The 20,873-nt window shown below is 44.6% G+C and overlaps 1 protein-coding gene across 2 annotated transcripts in view; it reads right to left on the bottom strand.

The window, feature by feature from the left end:
* Positions 1 to 93: 93 nt before the first annotated feature.
* Positions 94 to 20,873, bottom strand: part of LOC106648482 — a 39,389-nt gene continuing 18,609 nt past the window's right edge. The window contains exons 15-24 of one of the 2 annotated variants that reach the window (XM_023459380.1): positions 15,469 to 20,151; positions 15,068 to 15,130; positions 3,050 to 3,254; positions 2,910 to 2,972; positions 2,330 to 2,588; positions 1,902 to 2,034; positions 1,700 to 1,828; positions 1,468 to 1,622; positions 1,319 to 1,395; positions 94 to 1,249 (exon numbers count right to left, since the gene is read on the bottom strand). In XM_023459380.1, coding sequence (XP_023315148.1) covers positions 1,081 to 1,249; positions 1,319 to 1,395; positions 1,468 to 1,622; positions 1,700 to 1,828; positions 1,902 to 2,034; positions 2,330 to 2,588; positions 2,910 to 2,972; positions 3,050 to 3,254; positions 15,068 to 15,130; positions 15,469 to 20,151 — 5,936 coding nt within the window. In that variant the 3' untranslated portion in view covers positions 94 to 1,080. The remainder of the gene's footprint in view (positions 1,250 to 1,318; positions 1,396 to 1,467; positions 1,623 to 1,699; positions 1,829 to 1,901; positions 2,035 to 2,329; positions 2,589 to 2,909; positions 2,973 to 3,049; positions 3,255 to 15,067; positions 15,131 to 15,468; positions 20,152 to 20,873) is intronic. The other variant, XM_023459381.1, reaches the window with a different exon arrangement.

Genomic DNA, 20,873 nt, shown 5'->3' with positions numbered 1-20,873 from the left:
GATTAATCTTAATTTTACGCGTGAATTATTTATTATTATTATTTTTTTCATAAAGCAACATCGAAAAATGTACATTTTCTAAAATGTTTGTTTTTAGCAAATAGTGTAAATGTTAAAATTTACGGTAAAAAAGAAATTTCGCAATTGTATAGAAAATTTGTGTATATATTGTCAATCAGATGAGTATGTTTTTCCACCTTCATAATATATAATCCAAACGTACGAAGCCTTGTGATTTTTTTATATCATAACAATAAGTATTTGTCTATGGGGTGTCAGTGGGTATAACTATACGAATGACTTTTAATTACGTTATCATACACTACTTACAAGTTAAACTTACACTGATGAATCGATAAATTCGAGTAACATCTAAATATTTCATACTCTTTTTTTTTTATTTTTGGTAGATGCGGCATTACATTAGCTTACTATATTAGCTTTTGTTTTCATGAGTCTCTAAAGCGTGTTTGTTTGATAATATTCTTATTCGAGCTATTTTACTTTGTCATTAATTTACGTATCGTGCGACTCAGTGATAATGAGATAAAACTGGCAAAACGCGTTGTATACAATTATTTTTCACGTAGCGATAGGTTCTCGTTATTTTGTAAAGCTGCAGGAAGACAGTAGTATATAATAGCTTTGATTCTTTTATAACGATATTTACAAACGTTTATTTTCATTATAATTTGATATGGCGCTTAATTGTCTTATTGCATGGAGCAGAGCTCAAAAGTATGGAGCAACGAAAGACACTGCTCGCGGTAATTTCATCTCTACTTCTATAAATGTACAATATCAGAAAGTCGCGTGCAAATGTAATCTTTGGATAGAGAAGGTTAAATAATAAATTATTTATATATAATGCAGAAAGATGTGGTCGGCCCGAGTAATTCAGGTGCGATAATTGGCCGGGCGGGTGCAGCTGGCCGTGCCGGGCGCTATAGCCGAGAGTATGCGCTCGATGAGGCGCGATCTGCGTCGCCTCGGGGGCGGCTGCTGCTCGACGACGACGACCGGCGGTGGCTGCAGTATGTGGGCCCGCTGCTAGAGCTCGCGGCTCCCGGGGGCCCAGCCTCACAAGCGCTCCACGTAGTTGCCCGGGAAGGTGCCGAAGAAGCCGGTGCGCTGCGACGAGCCGACGTACCAGCCGTCGTCGCACTTCTCCATTACGAACACGGTGTCACCCTCGTTCAGCTCGAGCTCGTCGGCGTTTTGAGGACGATAGTTGTAGAGGGCACGGTACCTGAGTCGACAAACAAAATTAGTACATTCGTGCCTCCTGATCGTGCCAATTTTTTCACGCAATACTCACGGAATGGGTTCGGAGTGCGTGTCGATGTGGAGGGCCTCGTTCAGTGACTCTACGTTGACTTTTGTACCTCCTCGGGGCTGCAAATTCAAATAAACTATCTTAAAATCTCTTATTTTATTTTAATAAAATAGATATATGATATGACTTACCAGTGAATTATAGTGGGGCTGCGTTGCGTTAATATTAACTGGTAACGAAGGCGTATAATGATGAGGTCCCATACTGAGCTTACCACCGGATGAGCCATTGGACAGGAGACTATGAGCAGCTGGAGAAGCCACGGGTTTTCCTTGGATGGGCGTTTCTGTAAATTCACATTTATAAATATTTAGTTCCATGCAATTGATTGTAAAAAGGTTAAAAAGTTTAGTCGCAACAAACCAGGTCTTTGGCCAGGTTCACAAATGACATCTACGTATGACACGGGGAATATTCCTTTGCGTCCATGAGGTCCAAGACGACCTTCGTACCAATTTTCATCTACCCTCCGCAGCAAGTAGACCAGTTCACCTGCAATTATGAAATCATGAAATAATATCAATCTTCGAACGAGTTAAAATTTTATTTTTTAAACAAAACATACCTTTGGTTAATGATAATTCAAGATTAGTTTGGGCAACGAAATTAAATTTGGCTCGTGCCTGTCCCTCATACGAAGGTTTTTCGTACGATTTTTTCGGCAACGTTGTAGTTCGGATTTCATCGAAAGGAACGATCTGAAAAAGTATGATTTTAATCATTTTAATAATCATCTATAATGCCATAATTTTTGGGATAAAAATATAATGTTTCTCGTAAAACATTCACTGTCACTCATTTTTTGAAGTTATGAATTTCTCATGTAAACATTCTTTGAATTCAAAGACCAATCGATTTTTAGGAGAATAAGCTTCCGTCGATAAAATCGGTTTCTGCAAGAATGACATTTGCTTGTGCACCAACAAACGATATATTTATACCCTATACGAAAAGCGTCAAAACAAAATAATTGATTAAAAAATGTAAATGTACCTCGACGTAATTGAAGGGAAAGAGTCCAACCATGGCATTGTGCTCGCCCTCGTACCAATTTTTGTCGACCTGACGCCTGACGTAGATAAAATCACCGCGGCGGAACGTCAGCTCGCGGGGCGACTGACCGATGAAGTTGTAGAGTGCGCGTGCCACTAGGCGAGGCTCAGGCGTCTGCTCTTGCGATCTGCTGCGATAGCTCAGATCGTCCACGAAGTCGTCGTATCGATTCAGAGGTATAGGTGACTTTTGCGATGGTCTGTGAAGCAGATGCCAATATTTTAATGGACCACGTAGACTTGCGAACAAGTTGAAATAATTTATCAATTCTTTTTAATCGAATTTTTCGTTTTGTTTTATTGTTTTGAGTAATCAAAAATTTCATGAGTAACAATTATAATTTAAATTTTGAGCAATATTCACTACCAAACAACATATTTTTTTAACGGGTTAATTTTTTTATCGGTCAGTAAGCTATTATTAGGCTCAAAGGTAATGCAATCAATTCGTGTTTATCGGAAAAATTGATTAATCAGCATTTACAAAAGTTATTTTTGCTCTTTGTGGTTTTGAAATATACCTATAGCTATGATCAAAAGTGATATCCAAATAACGAGACGACGTTTCTGAGGGTGTTTTGCTACTGTAAATAGAAAACATTTTTTCTTCTCTTCTCTCAGTCAAGACGGTTGGATATTGGCACAGTCATATTATACTCACATGAAATTGTCGGTGTGGCGTCGCGAATCGATGTCGTGCAGCTCCTGAAGATATTTGCGTCTTCGCTCTTCCTGATAGACTCGGCGCATATTCTCGGCGCTGCGCCTGGCGAGCTCCTCCTCGCTCAGTGGCTCCTTAGCTTCGGTGCGCACTGGCGAGCGGTAATGAATCGTCACCTCGCCCTCCACATAGCGCCTCGGTGATTCTGCACGTTGCCCATTGAAATTAAGAGAAAACCAATTAAACACCTTTGCCATAATTTTCTCTATTTTAAATACGACTATTGTGTAGGGCTAGTTTTTGCAATTAAACTCTTCAACAACTCATCCTTAGAGCGACGGAATTACCATCGACCCAGCGAATATCCTTAATTATGCATAAGCAATGATTGAAGATAGTAATGGAAATTTTCACGGTGAAAATACAATGCATAGGCGCGTACTCGAGCAAGGAACTATTATTGTAACGAAAATTACACTTTCTCGCTTACATGAGCCGGCTATGTACGCTACCCTTCGCTGATTATCATATACTTCGGATGAGTATCTTCATACAGGCCAAATAACACATAATCAAAATAAAGCAGGTTTTAACTTTCTACCATATAATATAAAGCTCAAGTTAATTGAATTTTTAAAGGATTGAAATGTCCAAGTCATCTGAATTTAAATGACAGAGTAACATGATTGAATTAAAGCATTTTTCTGCTTTTAGTTTTACGATATATATTGCATATTTTATACATTTTTTTCTAGAATCTATAGTATATCGTGGTTAAAGCCTTAAAAGCTTTTGAAATGTTCGCAACTCGATAAAAGTAGTGATAAATCTATTTTATCGTTCGATACCTATATCACGAGGCTGTTAAATATAAAAAAGAAAAAAAATATTGGTTAAAAATACTGCAGTGCTAACTTAGTTTCGTGTAGCTGACCGAATCTGTTTCACTGCTAGTGCGTTACTTTTAATTGATCAAAACTGGTAAAATTGGGACGAGAAAAAATTTGCGCAGGGTTAGAAAACTGTCGGGTGTATGTACATGAGACAAACAAAGAACCGCAGGAATCGCATAATTGTTTTCGCCTGTGTTGATGAAATTTGGTCTGTCGTTTAAAAATGTCGTATATGCCTTTTTTCAATTTTTTTTCACAAACTTCAATGATACGTGAAGCAAAAAAAAAAATGTTTCCAAACAAGTTGTGATGAATGCAGTTTTGTTTTGAAATTCTGTTTTTCTTTTATATATGCCAACTATGTAAGGGTATTCGGAATGATTTTAAAGCATACACCAAAGAATTTTTGAGTCAATATCTAGAAATATGAAAGAAACATTTTTTAATAATATAATGAACTTTTAAAAAAGTCAATTACAAGGAGATGAAATGATTTCATTAAATAATTAATCGCGTTTTTAATAGAAGCATTTTATCATTTAACCGAGAAAGATCTGCAAGAATAGAGAATTTAAATTGATTAAACTACTAAATTGAAATCTTAAGTTTTTAAAATTTCGTAGAGATGAATGTAAGAAAACTGGCAATAAATACTAATGAAATAATGGGTAAAGTTTATTTTTCAAATGAATTCATAGTTAAATATTTATCTAATATCAAATGGCCAACCTTTTGACTCCGGGCATTAAATTGTTCTTTCAGAATATACTTTCATTTTACTTTTCACTCTGATAAGCAGTTGTATGCACTTTTTAGTTTTTTCTTGCCACGTCCTTCTTACGTAAAAAGTTACAGTACATGCACGAAAAAGAATGACGCGCAGCAAAATTCATTCATTTACTCGTCGTTCTATTGTTCCAGGGACGGTATTTTAATAAAACGAAAAATAAAATCACGTGACCTGCTTTTTGAAGATTCACCGGGAGTTGTACGTGTTGCGGACGCGTATGTGACGGAGAAGAGCAAAAAGAAGGAAAAATTGGATCTCAGATAAAGCGACCCACATAGTTGAATCTCTCTTTCTCTCTTTGCTGTTGAAGTAGTTCACAAACCTTTCTAAGGTTTCTTTGGAGATAGTAAAATTTATTTTTTCCCGATTCATTTGTGTATACACACACGACGGAACGGCGTTCTATTATATCGAAATAAATTTTACATTTTTAAATTAAATTAAAAAAGAGCCAACGAGAGTCTTCCTGTGGAGACATGTTTTGTCAAAAGCAATTTTATAATATGCAACGATACTTGACAGTGTACATAAATACTGCATCACCCTCGTACGAGTGTCGTGATCCGCTTCGCACGCGCAATTGTTTCGCAATAAATTACACCTAGTTATAGATTTGAAATAATTCAAGGCAGAGACCGATATAGAGGGAGAGAAATGAATTGGTATACCAATAACGGGGTAGAGAGAAAAGTGAATTCTTTACGCGCAAAGTAACAAATGAGATTACAATAATGCACAAATGAAGTTTCAGGAAAATTAGATTAAAATTGTTACCTAGTACAGACGTGCACGCAGGTAGCTCGCGTAGCTAAGGTTAACGAACCTTTTGCAATGCTGAAAAGATTCCGAAACGAAGTGAAAATTTGCCAATTGCAAGCGATGCGTTACGTACGTTAATTAATAGTTGTCTTTTTGAGCAAACGTACACGAGCAGAAGAGGCACAGAGCTATAGGCGTCGCATGCAGAGTACACGCAGTTGCTCTCATTTAGAGGCGCATGAAATCGTTCGCCGAAAAGTCTCTCACGAGTCAATAACAAAAGGCAGACAAGCGAGTGCGTATAGGCTTATATAAACGAGCCGAAATTAATTATAGATTAGCCCCCAAAGAGAATGAAGAGCCTGACGTGCGTGGATAGAAAGTGGCTTGCCACGCATCCAGGCTGCTTTTGCCGACTATCGCGTACAACACATACACATTCGCAATTAAATTTGAGGCACATGTACCGATTCTCTCGCAGGTCGCTCGAACGACGACGGCCCGATCGTCGCTCTGCAAAACTTCAGCCATGATCGGTGAGACACATTTGCACTGTATACGATATAGAGGCCCTCTTCTCGCAGTCGCGATCGATCTGCTTGCGGTGATGACACTGAGAGCCTTGGCTCGACGGCTCGTTGGCGAGCACACGCGAGACCTGTCTACGTGCGGCTAAACAAAGATTTAATACTGCGCGCGCGCATTTCTACTGTTTGTCTACGACGACGACGACGACGACACTCGACGGTCGACTGGGGGTTGGCTGACTTTTTTTCTCCCCCCGGGTATCGATGAGCCATATTTCCCTTGTCGCGCACACCTACAGCTCTCTGTAAGGCTCTTGCTTCGCTACCAAGTATACATAGGAGTAATTTGCAGCTTGTTTGCTGCGAATCGCTTCGCTAAAGTTTCAAGTTCATTGCACCCGGGCTCCTATCGCGCGCGTATGTCGGTCGTTGTCGCTTTGAAAATGTAGTTATATCAGCGAAAGTGTATACCAACATAGAGTCGAGTAGTGCGCGCGCGATTCCCCTCCCCGTCCTCGTGTACAACAAAGCATCGGCGCGTGCCGTAATTGACAATCTAGCCTGTAATCAATTAATCTTCTGGCGTCTCCAACGCTCACAACGAGTCTCCGTGTTATGGCTCTAAAAAAGGAGCTATATACCTCCGATAAAAGCTTAATGGATCGACACGCCCATTATGCTCTCGATTAATGGATGAGCACGTGCTTTTTCGCCCGAGCGAGAAAGTCCAGGATTTCGTTGCATCGATTAAATTATTGGGAATCAACAATCGGGAACATGAAACATTTGCATAATTCAATGATATACCACAATTAGTGTATGCGCTATTTTTTCAAACTGGAAATAGGTATGCGCGAGACATGGATCGTTTTGCATCGATATGAGCTACACCGTCTTTGCTGACTTTCTACTTGGCTTCTCACAGAAACGCAAATCTAACTATGCAAATTCCTCTATCTGCCTGCTTTTTCATGCCGGTTCATAAGTATATATGAGAGCAATTTTTTCAGCTTTGAATTTACGATATACACGAAAAAACAAACTGCCAACGAATTCTCATCCGTTTGAAAAAATATTCCCGGCTACTTTGATCCACGAGATCGCATAGAAAAAGCTCGTTACTCGCGCGCGTACACACACACACAGACACCGAATTGGTATCTAACTAGAACATCCTCGCTGCCAGCTCGTATATATAATGCACATTTGCCTCCGATATCGTATCCGAAACAAAAGGTGGCTGCAGTTATGTATAGCGGCATAGGGTAACAAAAGAGAGAGAAGAAGAGATGGACGAGTACGACACGAGGTACTGCGTGCTATAGGTGCTACTATACTGACTGTACGGTGCTGGTCCGTAGAGTGAAGTGGCAAGCGTAGTTCCTGTATCCTGTAGCTGCTGCAGCTCTTGTCGGCGTTGTCGTTCGTTCTTTTCAGCCGCCAGACGTTCTTTGGACGCCGCGTGCACCAGCCTCGGCGATAGTAAAATATCGTCTTCGGTCTCGTCGCTCAAAAGGTCCGAGCATGATTTATGGAACGAGCTCTGACCTCGGCGACGAATCATGCGCTCGATTTTCGTCTCGGCCCGCCGAGGCGACGACAGCTCCAGCAGGCTGTGGCTCAGATTCGAGCTGTCGCGCCTTTTCCACGCCACCGAGGAAGACAGAGAGTCGTTGCCGCGCTCGAGCTCGTCACAGCTATTGCTGTGATTGCGCCTCAAGTCCTTTCTCGGCTCGAGCCGGCCATCGGTCTCGTCGACGCTTCTCTCGAAGTTTTTCTTCAGCAGGCTCACGGCCGATCCGTTGACGGCCGACGAGCGCGACCACGAGTTCATCGAGTTGAGCTCGAGGCTCGACAGATTCGGCAAGGACTTTCGTAAATTTCGATTCAAGCGCTCCCTTCTCTTCTGAAAGGATTTGGCCGTGTCGTTCCAAACCGATGGGACGAGCGAAGATTTACGCGCGACTCGCTCGTCGGCCAATTTATTCTCGTCGTCGTTGCTCGGCAGGCGACTGGTCATGCATTTCCAGGTACCTCCATTTCGGTCCGTGCCAAAATAGGTCAGGGGTAAGGAGGACAATTTCGGCGACAAGACTTTCGGCTGATCGAAATCCAACGAGTCGGGAGTTGTACCGAACTCCGCTCGTGATTTCCTGCCGTCGGTGCTGCTGCTTCCGGAATGATTGCTTTGGCTCGTCAACGTCTCGGTGCTGCCGAAGCGCAGGCTACTTTTCAAATCGTTCGGGGCGACCGGACTTTTCATCGACGTCTGCGTCGCTCGAATCGTAGTCGCCGCGTCGGAGAAAAACTTGCGCCTCAAGTACCTGTTGTGCTCGAATATTTCGTGCAGCCGTTCCTTGCTCGTGTGAAATTCCGGGCTGTGAGGCACGACAAAGTCGTCGATTCTCCGGGGAAGCTCCGCTGGATCGATCTCGTGCACGTAGGCTTTGAAAAAATTCGATTTCAAGTGATTGCTGTTCTGATCTAATTTCTTGCTATCGTCGCTGCTCCTCGTCGGCTGCTGCTGCTGCTGCTGCTTTTGATTCAAGTCGTAAAAGGTCGCGCTGGCAATCGACGGGACCTCGTGAGCGTCTTGCAAGTCGCCGAAGTACGCCTTCTCGAACTCGGTCTTGGGCTTCCAATCGCTCAGATGCTCCTCCGAGCGGAAGATGTGCGCGTCCATGTCGAAATTCGTCGCGGCCTGCTCGGATGGCTTGATAAACACCAAATTGGCTTTCTGAAGTTCGGGCATGGAGCGGCGTTGCACCGCGTGCCGCTCAAAGTTATGCAGTTGAGGCTGCTGGACGTGCTGTTGCTGTTGCTGCTGCTGCTGCTGGTAGTGGCGCATTTTCAGGCGGCGTGACAGCCGCGAAAAGCGAGGCAAATCATGACTGCTATTATACACGCGAGCCTTGCAATTCTCATTATCATCCGGTGGATGCTGACGCGGTGGTGGTAACTGCATTTCAAGTCTAAATTTCACATTCTACTGGAAAATGGCGAGCACCTAGTGCAAAATACCATCCCAATCAATCGGATAGCATCAAAGTTTCATCGAATTCCTCTGTGTAAATATGTATACGGCACTGAGGGAGGAACAAACTCGTTAACGTAGATGTTTCGCGGCTGCAGTGAATTACACTAGCGGCAGAAAATGCATCGACTCCATCTCGAATGTTCACTAACAATTTCACATGGTACATGACGATTGTGACGCGCACTGATTTCGTAGCACATTTCTCGCAGTAAACCAATATGCAAGTTTTAAAAGACGCAGGACGAGAGGCGAGCGCGACGCGAGAGAGAAAACTGCGCGTCCACGAAGGCAACGATCGCGAGTCGACTGTTGTGGTGTTTAATAATAAATGACTTTGAAAAAGCAACGACTGCCGAGGGTCCCCTTCCTCTTCTTCTTCGTTTAGGCCTCAAGAACGAAGGAGTAAGAAAGAGAGAGAGAGAGAGAGAATGCAAATACAATATGGGCCTCCCTCCCACTTGCCGCTAGATCGACTCGGGCACGGCGAGTTCGTGTGTAGCTATATATATAACGCGTGCGCGCGCCTTGCCAGGAATGAAGCGCTTAAAGTTTGTTGGAGAATTTTTACCCGCTCAAAAATAAAAATCACTCGCGACGACGAGGAATGCCCACGAAAAATCTATAGATTACGAACTCGTATTTATTTTTTGTAACCGTGTGCGCATAAAGAATATCGGCTGTCTTTCGAAAGGATGAGCCAGAAACAGGTTGTGAACAGTATAACGTGTGTATTATAGCAAAATGACACCGCGAACTGTACGAGATCATGAATATGCATAAGCCCATGAGATGTTTGGCACACTTCTAGGCGAAAATTTCCGCAAAGTCCCGTCGATTATAATAGTATAGGTAGATCGCGAAAGAAAACGGAATACGCCGTCGATATACACATTAGCATTTGGCGTATATATAGATCCTTTCTCGCGGTCGACCCATTTCGCCGTAATCAATCAAAACGGCCAGTTATATACACGGGCTACGTAGATATCTCGAGGTGAACTTTTGCGCGTCACGAACGGCACTCGACGAGTAGCTGGGAGTATACGTAAGGCAGCTGCACTTTGTGTAGCTACGAGTACGCCGTGCAGCTGGACTGCAGCAACTGACCGGCGGCGCGCAGGCGATGCCACGAGCCGGAACGCGCCCGAGTGCGCCGGAAGGATCGGCTCGACTTGCTCTAATGTGGATAAGCTCGGCGCGCGCGAGCCAGCGAAATTCTAGATGCATTGGCTAATTCGTGATTCGACCGCACTGTATACGTGTACGCGAGATTTTTCAAATTCCCAGATTAATTATTTTAACGACGTAATCGATAAATCGGCCTGTAATAGCGATCTTGCTTTATAACGTCGTGCCCGCCACGATTGGCTGATTAAAGGGGCCTAAGGTCGCTCATTGCTATTTTTGACTCCCGCGCGCCGAGCATGCCGCGCTCGTAATTTTATCCGTAATCGCGTTGAGAAATTGCGATAGAAAGTTGATATTATTGTGAAAGAGTTACAATAGCTCGAAAATTTAATTCCAACGGTGCATTGAGGTAGCGGTCGTAAATTAACGAGTTATGCTTTTTGGTAAAAAGGCGCTCGCGTAAGTCTCAAAGGCCAAACTCGCACACGCCACGATTTATACCGCCTAAATCGAGGCAACAAATTGCGCTACAATATCCCTAAGAGCTCATTTGTTTAAAAGGCATGTGGCATTTTCCCCTCGTTCATCATGCTGCTCGATCTTTTGATGCTCCTCTTGTACGAGTCATGATATCCGAAAGCACAATTATACGGGCTGATCTCGAGGCCAACGAAATGCTATTTTTAGCCGTTTCTGCTCGGTAATGCAGCTCTCGGTGTAATGCAACTTTTTCGAGATTTTTTAATTTATATATAGACGCGTGTAAGAGCGCGCGAAATCGATTTTTGACCGTGGCGTACTGTATTCGCGATCGCGTGGTGACTTTTTATTCGGCGCGCCCGCCTCAAAGAGTCGAGATTTATACAATGGGAGAAAGTTTTCGCAACTTCTCATACAACGAGACTCGGCGTATCCTACCGTGTACGGCTACGTACGGGAGGCACTTTTATGGGGCTTTTTCGTAATTTGCCATGAAAAAAATTACAGGAGAGCAGCAAAAAGTGAAAATTACTCGCCGACGAGACGCGGCCGCATACATGTATCACAATTGAAATCGCGAGTAGAATTTCGACGCGCGCGACAGCGTGGCTTTAACGCCGAGCCAGTCCGTGCGAGCCGCCGCCGGTTGCATAATCGAAGCCGAAGCTATCGCAGCGTGTAGTCCATTTCCGACGTCGAAATTTTACACGGCCCCCCTAGACGAAAGTGTATCTTTGAGCTGTTGGATTTCACAACAGGATGATAACAATTCCGTGCGAGCGTCGTTAAGGCCCGTCGTTAAGTGTATAAAAACAATAAACGCGCCTAAGTAAATACGCGCGCTGCATGCGCGCAGAGAGTCGCACAGAGGGAGCGCGACGAGCTCCGGAAGCAATCGTCTCGACGATACTCTGTCATTCTATTATAATGAGGAAGTCGTCCCGAAGAAGAAGAAGATGTGGAGCATGGATTTCTCTCTCTCTCTCTCTCCCGATGCCCCCGCGCGCCTTAATTCGGGGCGTGTGCGACGACGCACTCGCGATGAGAAGCAGAAAAAAGTGAGAATATAGGCTTTCGGGTAATTAGGCAGGAAAAAAATGGAATTTTGGCACACTTGCCATTGTTTCGCGGCAAACTATCGCATATGTGGGAGGCTTGGGCGATATTTATCAAGGTCGTTCGCGAAGCCGCTTAATTGGCTAACGATTATTGTCTTACGAGGTGCGCGCGGCACTATACGGTAAAAGTGATAATTAGCGATGGAGAAATTTTTTCCCTCCTTTTATTACTATCGACGTTCGCGGCACGAGTGAACATAAATCAAGACGCGATCATTTTTCTTTTTTTCTTGTTTTATTATTTTTTTTTTTTGCTTCGTGATACATATAAAAAATTATGGTTTTTCCTGTTTTCGTCTCGGTGCGTGTGCATGTGCGGCTTCCGTTTCCCGATCTCTATACATACGTATATAACATTAATAATAACGGGGTTCGGCGCCCGTATTGGGAATGCAGGTGTCGTACTGGAATTTCGTATCGAGGAAACGTGACGTCGCACCGACTCACGACTCTATGACAAATAATTGACACGACGCCGCCACCGCTCGTATTTGCATACTATTTCCTCTTTGATTTTTTTTTTTAATGCAGCGGACAAGTGCTTGATTTTCAGCTCGCGGTACGTATTGATTTTGTGAATAAAAAATTCACAGTTATTCATTTTGAATTAAGCGAACAAAAAGCGATTAGTTATGACTCGTTCGCGAGTTGCGAGATGGAATCGACGAATATTCATATGCATTCTCTGCGCTCGAGCTAGCGTAATTATACTAAAAATAAGGAAACTCACACTTGCACTAATTTTTGCAGCAGTGCACGGCGCACACGCACTACTGCACCGCACGCCCAGTCTATAAAAATAAAACAGCACTATAACGAGTTAATAATACAAAGCCGCTCGACGCTGCGTCTCGAGCCATCGAAGCACGACTGAGCTTATAATATCAAGCCGAGTCAGGCTATCTCTCAAGAATTCGCACGCCCGGAGAGCAAAGTAGACAATATACCGCGCGGCCGTTCCAATTCATTCATGCCGATGTCAGCTTATGCATACTTACACGTGTGAGATTTGCAATCGTCAACGATTCCAACGTACGTGTATTGATTTTTTGGGACCTTGTATTAGCACATTTTTTAGTTTCTTCGATATTGTGGGGTATGTAAATAAACAGTCGGGCCAGATGGACTCGTTGCTGGCGCGAGGAATGCAAAATCACGTCTATCGCGCGCTAGATAAGCAAACGTACACGGCCGCCAGCACGTAGATAAGAGATATTGAAAGTAGCTGCTGCTGCTGCTGCTACTCGTGGATCAAGCTCGGATGCATTATAAATTCAAATATGGGCTTTGGCAGTACATACACGCAGAGATAACAAAAGCATCGATTGTGCACCCACGAATGCAATATGCTGCGCCGCGCATGTATGCTAAAGTAACGCCAGCGAGAAGATATGATTTTTTTCTCTGCATTAAAAATATCCGAGCTGCTTAATCCCGGGCTGGTGCACGCGGCTCGGGCAGAAATAAAAAAAAAAAAAAAGAAGGCGCGCGATGAAAGGCTGTTATTTCCTGCGCGCAGCTTCAAGTCTAATCACAAGTTTTGCTTCCCTTGGCTTATCAGTCGCTGCATATCCGCTACACGTTGCGAGCGTGTTCATACACGTATATGGCATGTACATTCGGTAACGGTATTATAGCATTTATCTTTGGACGCCCGAGCCCGCGCGGAGATCTGTGCCATCGTAAACATCGCTATTGTGCGCGCGCGCGTGTACTCGAGAGCCGAGATCGCGGGCAGATTTTGCGAGCCATCCTTTCGCGACAAAAATGCTGCAGCCCGGCATATAAGGCGGAAAAAAAATTCACAGACGGTGAATCATTTCATCGGCGCGCGCTCGAGCCTGACCTCCAGCGCGCCGATACATAATACACAAACGCACGTGCTTATATGCACAACACCGAACGCACGAGTGTCGATCGAGTAGCTGCTCGCTTACTTCCCCCTTTCCTTCGTCTTTGATTCTTATTGAGCGCGGATCGTCACTGTGGGCTTACTGCGGTACGCGTCGCTATGCCTCCCACGCGCAGCTACACGTGCGACTCGTATCGGACAAGGATACATGAATACATCGATGCCTAAGCTAAGTATGCTTGCAGTCGATATCGTCGATTGCTTTTCAAGTATATGTTTATATTTGCACGAAAGAGGCGAGGCAAGGATACCTACTCGAGCTCCAACTTTAATGAGTTCGCTCTTGATCTGTTTTGCTTATCTCGTACGCCGTGTGCCAAGTGAGGCTCGAATTCGCTTTACGAGGATTCAAGACTATACATCTCTGCAGTATAGTATCGATTTCTTACGTTATAAACATCATCTTAATAAATTTGAAGATTGTCGACCTCGAAAAGAATTGAGAGCCAATTCTGTTACCGAGCTATTAGCTCATCGGCGGTAGCCCTCGCGATATACAATGCAATAATCGTCAATTATAAGGGGCAAATTAGTTCCAGATCGGCAGAAACTAGATCTCAATCAGGCTTAACACGCCTAACCTACAATGATTCATCGATGTAATACGCATGAACATTTATAAAGATGCCGTGTAAAGAAAAGAAAAAACTTGAGTCTTTAATTTGTTTTCTGGAGAAAAGCGCCAGGAAGTGCAAATAAAAGAAACTTACAATTTAAATACAATTGTAAATTTTCGTTAGAATTTTAAAGTAGTTTACACTTACTTCGTAAATTTTTAAGTAAATGAGTTGTTGAAAAGTTTCGGAGGTACGTGTTGTTACCTCATCACCAACAATTATCAAAGCTTGTTTATAAAACCAGGAAGCCAATCGTTAATTCCCTGATTTTTTCGCTACGATATACCATTAAGATATCTTTGATCGACATAAGTTATATGATTATGGGACATTATATTGCCGCGTGCAGTTTACGCAATATCCATTTCGAGGGCTTGGGAGTTGTGTATTATTATCATTATGTGGCACACACGAGGTTCTCGCTAGAATTAGATTCTTGCGTATAATTAAGCAGCGGCGCATGCCTCTCACGCAAAACAAACGACATGGATAAACGCACACACACAGACACTCGTTATTATTATTTTATATAAAGACACACTAGTAATGCACTTGGAGGGATTATTATAGCGGCAAAAATTTTGAATATAAACTGCACATGCTTATATGAGAAGTATAGATATGGCATGTTCATTAAAAACGATACTAAAAACTCGAAATGATGATAATTATGGTGATTAAGAAAAAAAAATTAATACGATTACTTAAGAATAATAATGATGAAGATGAAATGGGAGAAAGAAACGAAAAAAATTACCTTGGCGTTCGCCGCTAGAATGTTGGGCTTTTGGCGGTGGTGGTGGCGGTGCATTCGTGTACTCTAAACAATGGACGAGCGAGCAACAAAGGAGAAAACAAAAATAAACAAAAAAAAATGAGACAAATTCGTGAGTGATTCCAAGGAAAAAGAGCAGAACGAAAACACGCTCTTCTCAAAAGCTCTATTGACTAATCTTAAATAATTGACTCAACTAATGTACTTGTATAGTTCTGATAACATTGGAGTGAAATTGCTTAGACAAAATCGTGATAAACTTTAATCAATATCGATACGCACTGCTGCGATTGAGAGCAAATTTCGACACATGAAAAGTAATGTTTTTTCTTAAAAAAAGTGTAATGATGCGGGCCTGTGATTTTAAACGTGAGCAGACCTACTGGCGCGCGGACCTTCGAAAGTGACGACGCTCGGCCGTGCGCTGTGGACGGCTAACTTGGGGCAGCAATAATCAGGCTTGACGTATTTGATCGGCTGAATCGGCGGCGGTGGCGACGGCTGATACCTGAATCTCGGCCGGTGCTTGCTCGGGTCGAAGGGCTGATCGGCGAAGACGTCTCGCTGCTGTTGTTGCTGTTGCTGCTGAGCCGACTGCTTCAGTATCGACACGGGGGTCCGGGGCCTCACTGGAGACGTCGAGGACGATCTCGAGCCGGCCTTCTTACGACTCGGTGGCGAGATGGATCTCTTGGACGAGTCGCTGCGCGACAGATCCGGTGGAGAGGAGAGCGAGCGAGGATTGTCGTATCGGCTCGGGTACCGATGAGCCACCCACTGGCCGGCCAAATAGGGCGCGACGTCGCGCAGCTCGTGCACGTCCGGCGCCGAGGTGAACATCTCGCCGAGAATCGACGTAGCTTTGGTCGACTCGGGGCTGAGGCTGCGCTCGAACATCTCGCGCACTCGGTTGACGGCTCGGCGAGCCTCGAGCTCCCTCGCCTCCTCCCTGTGCAAGTCCAAGCTGGGACTGGGTTTGCTGCGCGCCACCGAGTCGTAGAGCTCGGCCGTCTTGCTGATGACGTTGATGTGGGGCATGGTGAGGTCCTCGAGCTTCCAGGGCACTCGGGGTATGGGCGAGACTCCGCCTCGGCGCTTCCTGGCGCGCGCGGGCAGCTCGTACTTTCTCCGCAGCCAGGCGACGTCCGGTATCTCCTGCGGCTTGATGTAGTTCCTCTTGGTGTCGGTAACTTTGCCGAGGAGATTTCTCGCTAGCTCGGGATCGCTCTGAAACCTGCGGGCCAGCCGAGGCCTCCTCTGCTGCAGACGGGGTATGTCCTCGAGGCTCTCGAACTTGGCGCGCAAGCGTCTGACCGTGCCGTCGCGCACCAGCTTGAGGTAGCTGCGCCAGTATTTCTCGGGGTCGGGCGAGCCGCACCTCTGCCAGAGGCTCTCGAGGCTCTCCGAGGACGAGCAGTAGTACTGCGGCGAGGCTCGCGGACTGGCGCTGCGTGGCCGCTGCTGCTCGTCGCGCTTGGCCGCTCGTCGCGTGCTCGCCACCACGTCCGGCGAGGCGGAAGAGCTTCTTCCTCTGCCGCTATCGTTGCAGCTTATTTGTTCCGCTTTGGCGGGCCCCGTGGCCGAGCGCAGCGGTATGCTTCGATATTTCGCCGCGGCGCTTTCGCCAAACAGCTCTTTCAGATCGGTAAAACTCTGAGCCGACGATATTTTGCTCGGCCCCGTCGTCGTCGTCGTCGTCGTTGTCGTGTCTTTTCCGCCCGTCACTTTCTGCTCCTCGATCTTTTCGTAAAATTCTACTTTCTTTTGCAGGTCATCCAGTTCGATGCTGCGGTGCAGCACAGTTTTGACCGAAGTATCCGAGCTCTCGGTCGTACTGTCGATCTGGTCGGCGCCTTCTTTTTCCACCTTGACGCTCCAGTCGGTCATTCTCTTTTCTATCCTATCTTTTTTATCGGGAGCATCGTCGGCCATCGTGAGAACCAACAAAAAATCGTCTTTTTCTTTATAAACTTGGCTGCAAACTGGGCTTGTCTTCGGTGGCACGCATTTGGCCGAAGCAGCCGCGAGAGCACCTCTAGTTTCGCGGGGGGTCACGGTCTTGGTCTGAGCGACTTTTTCGAGCATCTCCTTGCCAAGAGTCAACGACAATCTCTTCTTCTCTCTCTCGGTCATGTCGGACGACTGAACTACCGAATCGCAGTGAGACCGTTCGAAACTGGTTACGTGGCCGATCGATCGGCTGCGCTTGATCACGTCGGAATTGTCCCTTTGCCTCGATCTTTCCGAAGCGATCATCGAGTGGCATCGCACGTGTAATCCCAAATCTTTTTCCGCGCCCGAAGAGGCCTCCTTCTTCGGCACGATTATTTCGAATTCGGAAATGGCGAAGCTGGATTGTTCGCTGTCCGACACGATGCATTCTCTCGTTACTTGCTTGGTGTAAGAGGCTACCGGGGGATCGGGACGTTTCGGCGCGAGCGTCTTTTTCGGCACGACCGGATCGTTACCGTAGATATCGTTCAATTGATTTTTCAATGCTGTAACTTGCTCGAGCGATAAACTGCTCCAGAATTTATTGCTCCCGCCGAGGCTGCGTTGCAGGGAGGCCTGGACCGATGATTTATCCAGTTGGTCGGATTTTTCCGCGGCTCTTCTGGTCAAGCTGTTGGCCACATTGATCACGGAGCTGCCGCGCCACAGAGGTTTGTAAGTATCTTTCTTGGCGGCTATTTCTCGCTGCCTTGACATCTCCAATTCACTCTGCTCTTTTTCCAACTTTTTGAATTGCTCTCGAATATTGTCCACGGATCTTTCCTTGCATCGTAAACTGCTGTCGCCGCGCCACTTTTGCGAACTAACGTCCCTCGTAGAAAATAAAAAGTCGTTTTCTCTTTCGGCTTGTCTCAGTTTTCGGTACACATCTTTTAGTTCTTGTTTGGCTTTTTCTTTAGCTCTGATTTGCTTCCAAAGCTCGTAATCGATTATCTCGTCATTTTTTTGGTTGACAAAAAGTTCGCCGGACGACGTTGTTCGCTCTAGTTTGCCCATTTTTTCTAAATTTGAATAAAAATCGTACAAATCTTTATAGCGCTTGGATTTTTGCCTCGAGTGGCGTCTTTCTAGAATGTATTTCTGATATTCTCCTCGATCGGTGGGGAAATTCATCAATGAGTTCGTACTTCTGGTGAGAGATAAATTAGAACCAAATGATGTTTGCTTGAAACTTTTGATAGAATCCATATCACTGGCACTTTTAGCTTTGTACTTTTTTGACAATCCATTACTCACACTCTCCAAGTAACTTTGACGATAGTTTTGTATTCTCCTACAGGAAGGTGACCTCACCGGTGACAAGGAGGGAGATCTACGAGCCGCTGGATCAGGACTACCCCTCAATGACTTAATCGGGGGTTCACTGAGACTTCTCTCCTTGGGCAATTCATGAGTAGGACTGGGGCTTCTGTCTCTAACGTAGTCAACGTCGTCGATTCTCGTGATGCTCTCAAACTTGCTGATTCTCGAATGGCTATTGCAAGGACTGGAGCTTCGGGAAGATATGCTTTCCTGCTCCCAATTTCGGAAGCGCGAATTAGAAACCGGTCGTTTGTGAGTCAAGTAGATGTTTAAAGATTTGAGAGATGGTTCGGATTTGCAATGATCGTTGTAAGATACTTCTTGAAACATTCGCGCGCGGTCCAGTACCGATGAGTTTCTAGTGGGACAAGGTTCTGTTGTTTCAATTTTCACATCTTTTAGAAACAGATGTTGAAAGAAAGAGTCGGACATGGTCTCCTGATGTTGTCTCAGAAGATCGGCGGTCAAAGTCGGCGTGATTATCTCTGAAACGGTGACTCGCTCGCAAGTCCTCATTTTCTCTGGATGCCCAATTTTATTCGTAGCGTGACGACTGCGACTCTTCGTACAGGTTTTACTGGATAGTTCCAGATTTTTACCAGCTCGATTGATCATCGAACTTCTCCTTGGTTCGACTTTTTTCATCGACGCTGGTTTACTTCTTGTCCTTTTTTTCTCGCAATCGCTGGAATTTCCCGTCAAAATACTTTTTTGTCTCGAAGACACTGTCGACTCCTTGTAATCCGTTAATTTTTTGCTCGGCGAGTACAAGAGCGTCGTCACGTCCAATCTGTTGTCACAGGTCATTTTACCGTCGTCGAAAGTCGAAGTTCTCTGCGAACTACTGAGTAACGCCCCAGTCGGCAGCGTCTTGCTCGAGTACTTTTGTTTTTCTTTTTGCCGATGGATTGTTCTTCGAGATTCTGTCAAAGACGTCAAATCTTGCTTTGACCTACTTAGCCGGCGACAAGACTCGTCCTGATCTCGCTTGAGCGCACGAGCTTTTGTTTCTTTTTTCGGCGAAGCCAACGACGAAGATGAGATTTTCGTCTTGGAAGCGTAGTTACAAACTTTGTTTGTACTTTTTGACGAGTCGCTCAAGGATATACGAGAGGGATATTTCTCCATCGAGGCTTTTATCTCGCTGGTTTTCCTCAGAATCGGCACCTTTGGCGATCTGCTGACAGGACTGACCGAATCACAAATTCGCGATCGCATGCGACTGACGTACGAGTCACCGACTTTGGTCAGACAAGGGGCCGAGCCTCTCTTTTTCAAGTTGCCGTAAACGTCGTTGATGGCGCGTCTCGTCATCAGCACTGGACTCGAGGACGAAGTTCTGATGATTTTCGGGCGAAAGTCTTCCTTTTCCTTATCGAGATTCGATCTGAGTTTCTCCCTCAATAGACGAACGTTGGACATTTGCAAAGTATCGGAAGAGGTTTTCGCGGTGGACGAGCTAGAATAGAGTTTGAGCGTGCGATTATTGCGCGATGATTTACGCTTCGGCGGCGAGGGTATTTTTGCGCTACTATTATTGTTATTGTGAATGGTGGAGCTCGCGACGGTGATAAAGGTGTTTCGGCGAATTGGGCTCTCGTGATTTTTCATGGCTCGTCTCGACGCCATTGAACTGACTGGGATGCGCGAGACGCTCATCGACGAAGTTGACGATGCCGGCGATGTGCTGCAACTGCCGCGAAGTCTCGTTAATGATGACGAGATCGGGTAGTATTCGATCTCCGTATCGTCTGTGGACATAAGTTCAGACACACTCTTGGATTCCATCCTTTTTTTTGTTATTTTTTTCTGTGCTGATTGGATTTTTGAATTTTTTTTTTTTTTTTAGTGACGAAGCTTCAAAGTAGTTGAGGTGTAAAAAAATTAATAGCTTTTGAAAAGTATGCCAAAAAACCGATCACCTTTCAATAACACCTTGCGTGAAATGGATCTGGCCGATGATAATTCATACTTTCCAGTCAGTAGAAGGAGCGGTAGTAATAGTAATTCATACAAGCAGTGCGTTGAGATCCGTGTACATATCTTGGTATTACTGATTTGTTTTTTGCTTTCATTTTTGGTTTTAATATTATTAACAATGCTGGTGGTGTACGTGATGACAGCACTCGACTTCGAGGTGCGTGAGAATTGTAATTATGGTGCAGGAGCAAAAGTAGATAAAACAAAAGAGTGCCTTGAGATATAAAAATCTTGATTAACAAAAATTAACCCGTCAGGTGTATCGATATTGATATTATATTATTTATCACAGCTTTCGTGTTTTCTCATTGATGCTTAAGATCAAAGATGAAATAAAAAATCATGATGAATTATGAGAACTACGTTTCTATGAGCTAATTACTGATGGTTACCGGTGATGAATTAAAAAATTTGTGGGCTAAATAAAAAGTAAACATAAAAGTACATTTTTTCTAACTCTAAGATATGAGATGCAGTGCTTTCAATCGATACA

Source organism: Trichogramma pretiosum, unplaced genomic scaffold, assembly GCF_000599845.2.
Source record: "Trichogramma pretiosum strain Unisexual culture from Peru unplaced genomic scaffold, Tpre_2.0 scaffold57, whole genome shotgun sequence".
Taxonomy (NCBI): domain Eukaryota; kingdom Metazoa; phylum Arthropoda; class Insecta; order Hymenoptera; family Trichogrammatidae; genus Trichogramma; species Trichogramma pretiosum.
Note: the sequence above shows the minus strand (reverse complement) of the source record. Positions and strands in the feature narration are given on the sequence as shown.